Raw genomic sequence first — 5,550 nt, forward strand, 5'->3', positions numbered from 1 at the left:
GGCTGGGTTGTGCGGTGGGTGTAGCACGGGAGGAAGTTGTACAGGGGGTGGGGCTGGGGTGTGGTGGCTGTTGGAGGGTAGGGAGTCTCAGTGGAGCCGGGCTGGGTTGTGCAGTGGGTGTAGCACGGGAGGAAGTTGTACAGTGGGTGGGGCTGGGGTGTGGTGGCTGTTGGAGGGTAGGGAGTCTCTCAGTGGAGCTGGGCTGGGTTGTGCGGTGGGGGTAGCATGGGAGGAAGTTGTACAGTGAGTGGGGCTGGGGTGTGGTGGCTGTTGGAGGGTAGGGAGTCTCTCAGTGGAGCCGGGCTGGGTTGTGCGGTGGGGGTAGCACGGGAGGAAGTTGTACAGGGAGTGGGGCTGGGGTGTGGTGGCTGTTGGAGGGTAGGGAGTCTCAGTGGAGCTGGGCTGGGTTGTGCGGTGGGGGTAGCACGGGAGGAAGTTGTGCAGGGGGTGGGGCTGGGGTGTGGTGGCTGTTGGAGGGTAGGGAGTCTCAGTGGAGCCGGGCTGGGTTGTGCGGTGGGGGTAGCACGGGAGGAAGTTGTACAGTGGGTGGGGCTGGGGTGTGGTGGCTGTTGGAGGGTAGGGAGTCTCTCAGTGGAGCCGGGCTGGGTTGTGCGGTGGGTGTAGCACGGGAGGAAGTTGTACAGTGGGTGGGGCTGGGGTGTGGTGGCTGTTGGAGGGTAGGGAGTCTCTCAGTGGAGCCGGGCTGGGTTGTGCGGTGGGGGTAGCACGGGAGGAAGTTGTACAGTGGGTGGGGCTGGGGTGTGGTGGCTGTTGCAGGGTAGGGAGTCTCTCAGTGGAGCCGGGCTGGGTTGTGCGGTGGGGGTAGCACGGGAGGAAGTTGTACAGTGAGTGGGGCTGGGGTGTGGTGGCTGTTGGAGGGTAGGGAGTCTCAGTGGAGCCGGGCTGGGTTGTGCGGTGGGGGTAGCACGGGAGGAAGTTGTACAGGGGGCGGAGCTGGGGTGTGGTGGCTGTTGGAGGGTAGGGAGTCTCTCAGTGGAGCCGGGCTGGGTTGTGCGGTGGGGGTAGCACGGGAGGAAGTTGTACAGTGGGTGGGGCTGGGGTGTGGTGGCTGTTGCAGGGTAGGGAGTCTCTCAGTGGAGCCGGGCTGGGTTGTGCGGTGGGTGTAGCATGGGAGGAAGTTGTGCAGGGGGTGGGGTTGGGGTGTGGTGACTGTTGGAGGGTAGGGAGTCTCTCAGTGGAGCCGGGCTGGGTTGTGCGGTGGGGGTAGCATGGGAGGAAGTTGTACAGGGGGTGGGGCTGGGGTGTGGTGGCTGTTGGAGGGTCGGGAGTCTCTCAGTGGAGCCGGGCCGGGTTGTGCGGTGGGTGTAGCGGAGGAAGGGGTGTATGGGGGGGTTGAGCCTGGGGCTGTAGCCCTGGGGTGTCTGTGCCCTGCGTAGCCTAGGTCGTCGTGAGGATACAGGTCCTGGGGGCGGGGCCGAGTGTAGCCGAGGCTGTACGCGGGGGCGGGGGGGGGCGAGGCCCGTGGCGGCTGGAGGCGGGGCAGGGCCTCGCGAGCGAGCCCTTATCGGGTACAGCCAGTCCCGCAGCAGCGGCCTCGGGAGTGGGCGTGTCATAGGGGCGGGGTCTGAGGACAGCCCGCCCGAGCGGCTCCGCCATAGGCGGGCTGTCCCGCGTGGGGGTTGCTATGGAGACGAGTCGCTAGGCGCCGGGTGTGTGGGAGCCGAGCTCAGACCGAGCCGGGAGCCCCGGAGCGAGAGGCCGGGAGGCACCGGGGGCCGCGCAGCGGCAGGGCCGGCACCACGCGGGGGGGAGGCCGATCCCGGGTAGGGGCAGGGTGCTAGCCCCGGGAGGGCGATCCAGGGGGTACCGGCCCGGCCCTGGCTGGGGGATCCCGGGGGCTTTGGTCCTGGTCCCGGGAGGCTGATCCGGGGGCACCGGCCCCATAGCCGGGGGCTGTTGGGGGGCCCTGCTCCCGGCCCTGGCAGGAGGAGGCAAGGGGGAGCCAGCCCCATCCCTGGCACGGGGCACCCAAGGGGGGCACATGTCCTAGTCTCGGGGGAAGCGATCCAGAGGCACCAGTCCCAGCCCTGGCCGGAGGGGAGCAAGGGGGCACCAGTCCCAGCGCCAGGAGGCTGGTCGGTCCCATCCCTGACCGGGGGGGGGGGGACTGGTCTTAGTCCCAGGAGGCCAATCCGGGGTGCACCAGGTTAGCTGGTTGTCATGTTCCCTGTGGGCTGCCCCGCTGGAGGCGGTGGCTCTCGTTATCCCAGCAGCCTTTGGCCATGAGAATGGGCAGCGCAGGGTCCTCAGGCAGGGAGGAGCGGCTGCCATCGGGAGCGGAGGAGCAGCTGAGTGGTGGGGATCAGACACTGGAGCTGACCGGGCGGCACCTGAAGCGGCTGCCAGGCCCAGTGTGTGCCCTGGGCAGCCTGCAGAAGCTCTACATCAGTGGCACGGGGTTGCGTGAGCTGCCTGAGGAGATCGAGGGACTGCGGGAGCTGCGCATCCTGGCACTGGACTTCAACAAGCTGGAGGAGGTGCCTGAGGCACTATGCCGCCTGCCCCGTCTCACCCGCCTCTACCTGGGCAGCAACCGCCTCTTTGGCCTCCCTGCAGAATTTGCCCAGCTCCAGACTCTGCGCTGCTTGTGGATTGAGAACAACTATCTGTACCATTTCCCTCGGGCCTTGCTCCAGATGCCTGCACTGCAGTCCTTGCAGATGGGTGACAATCGACTCCGGGCACTGCCAGGCAGCCTGCCGCGTATGACCGGCCTCCGGGGGCTATGGCTTTATGGGAATCGCTTTGAGGAGTTCCCACAGCCCCTGCTCCGCATGGCCCAGCTCCATATCCTTGACCTGGACCGCAACAAGATCATCAACTTCCCAGACCTGGCCCACCTAAAAGGGTTACGGCTCTTTTCCTATGACCATAATCCAGTTAAAGCACCACCCTGTGTGGCTGACACTGTCACCCTTGTGGGCGATGGGGCCCAGGAGCTGATGGAGGCCAGGGAGGAACGTCTCCAGAGCCTGCGGGAGCAGGAGGAGCAGGATGAACAGGAGGAGAATGGCTCAGAAGCCATGCAGGGCACCCTGAGGAACGACTCCTCTCTGCTGGAGGATGCTGAAGGCAGTTTCTCTGCCCTGGAATGCTCCCCAGAAGAAACATGAGAATGGGCACTACAACAACATGGTTGCTGCTCAGAAAATCTGGTGGACATTGTTGGGCTGGTATATCCGCTTCTGCGGTGCAAGGCGTTTGCATGGACCATCTCTGGCCATGGGGGGCCACAGTCTCCCAACTAGGGTCATGGGCAACTGCCAGTCCAGGGAGTCACTATCTTCTTGCACGAGACAGGAAAACCATGAATCAAAGGGATCACCGTCTCCTTGCTGGGACCACAGACCACAAAGGGGAGTATCATCTATCTGCAGAAGTGCTGGGCAGTCACTGCACCCCTGAGACATCCTGCATAACCACAGGACGTGGGGGTTGGCAAGGGAAACCACAATGCTGTTGTGTTGGATAATCCCATTGGACCAGCTCTGTAGGAGGATGGTCCCTGTTTGAGATGGGCATTGATAAGAGTTGGCCTTCTCAGAACATCCAGTTTGTGGTGGAAGCCTGGAATTGAAAGGACTTTAATGTGACAATCTGTGGCTGTTTGGTTAGGTATTTAAGAGTGATCTCTGCTACTTGCCATCCGGCCCATTGCCACGGGACTCAGAAGCAAGACAGGAAAAAGCCATGCTGTTTGGTTTGGTGGGGTTTTTTCATTCTCTTGGACTCCGCGCCCTGGAGGGCTACATGGTTCGAGTATGAACAGAAAAGCTTCTCACATCCTAGAGATTCCTATTCTGCTACTGGAATTAGACTCACAGAGAGAAACATCTCCCAAGCTGCTCCTTCCAGCTGTCAGCTTTGAAAAGAAGCTGATAGGAAAGCCTTGTTTGTGCGCAGCACTCGCTCTCTGGCCTGGAAAGGGTTTTTGCCTCCGCTCTTTGTATGGTGGGAAAAGGAGCCCTGTGCGCTGCTTTGCAGGCTGCCTGGACTTTCCATTCCCTTAAATGGGCACAGAAGCAAAAGCTGTGAACTGGGCCACCAGGACTGTGTGTGTCTGGGGCAGTGGGGTGGCAGCAACAGGACTCTCTCCGACTCTCTCTTTCCTCCTGGGGGTGGCAGGCTCATTCTCCCATTCCCCCGCGGGCTAGATTTGTACCAAATCTAAGCAATAAAAAGTAGAAAACTGAGAAAATCTGGTAGTGAGAGGAAGAGGCTCCCAGGCTGATTCTCAGGGAGGCTGCTGCCAGGATGGTTTATTTGGAAAGAGTATGTAAACAGAATCATATGGTCTGGGGAAAGGGAACTGGGTTCTCAAGCATCTGTGTTATTTTTAACATTTTGGGGAATCCTGTTTCCTCTTTCTGCCCGTCTCTGAACTGTACGGTCTTTTTTGCACTCTTCCTCGCTCTCCTCCATCCCTCCCCTGCTGCTGTCATTTGTGACTCCCTCTGCAGTGCAACTCCTCCCTCACTGGGAACTAGGTCCATTCTCCTTCCCTCCTTTCCATACCTCTCTTTGAGCTCCCCTCCATAGCGCTCTCCCCTCCTCTCTTCATCTCCTCCCCTCCACTCCTCCCTGGGCTGTGTTCACTCTCAGCCCAGCTTCAATCTCAGTAACTTTATTGGCATGGCAAAGTATACCAGTATTGCCAAAGTTAATACACTTTGTCAAGTCTCTGTGCCTTGGTCAGGGTTTTAGAGGATTAACTGGGTTTTATACCATGTGCCCACTATGATCTTTTGTGGATTTGCTGGCTGGGGGCCAGGTAGCATTAAGACATTTCCACTGTCTTTTCCCTTTCACTCAAAGTTATGTCATTTTTCTTCTTTGCTTTGCTGCAAAGAGTCTTGCTAGTTCTGATCACTTGGAAAAGTCTCCTCCTCTTCTTTTGGATCTCATGCAGCAGAATAAAAAGTGCCTGTCAGTTTCAGTCTCTCCTGTCACATTGGGGTACAAAATTGCCCATCCTTGGGTTTCTAGTGGAAAGTGTCCTGGTTTCCGTTTTTGCTTTGGGATCACTGCTTCAATACTTGGTGAGAGCACAGCTCTGTTTTACACAGTGCCCTGTAGATGGGAGGTCTGCTAGTGTGAAGGGAGCTAGAACAATCTAGCTGCTTGTGTTGATGATGTTCTCTAATTCCAGGAGCCAACATACTTTTCTTTTTTGGGGCTTTGTGCAGTGTCTGGAAGAAGGTGGGAAGATGTTGCCTGTGTAAGAGTGGAGGGTGATTTTAGCAGTGCTTATGTCCCCTCCAGTGCAGCCTGAGTGCCAATTGCTGTACTCCACACTCCCCACCCATAAAGATCTAGCAGTAGATTTATCCGCGGGTTGAAGGTAGCCGGAGGATTTTAAAGGTCTGTAGCACATCCTGTAGCCAGCTGGGCCCTTCCTGCTGCATGACTATGAGGCCAAGGTGTGGCTTGTTCAGGTGGGTTCTGTGTGTGTCTGCACAGTAACATTTTAATTTGCTTTGGGGCTTTAAGCCCATGATTTTTGGTCTTTTCTAGGCTGAGCTGACAGGG

At 58.8% G+C, this 5,550-nt stretch overlaps 1 protein-coding gene across 1 annotated transcript; it reads left to right on the plus strand.

Annotated features, from left to right (window-relative positions):
- The first annotated feature begins 2,243 nt into the window (after positions 1–2,243).
- Positions 2,244–3,134, plus strand: LRRC10B (leucine rich repeat containing 10B). Its single transcript, XM_077820848.1, has one exon. It carries the CDS (start codon positions 2,244–2,246, stop codon positions 3,132–3,134), a length of 891 nt encoding a protein of 296 aa, XP_077676974.1.
- Positions 3,135–5,550: the final 2,416 nt, after the last annotated feature.

The sequence above is a fragment of the Eretmochelys imbricata genome, chromosome 6, assembly GCF_965152235.1.
Source record: "Eretmochelys imbricata isolate rEreImb1 chromosome 6, rEreImb1.hap1, whole genome shotgun sequence".
NCBI classification, from domain to species: Eukaryota; Metazoa; Chordata; order Testudines; family Cheloniidae; genus Eretmochelys; species Eretmochelys imbricata.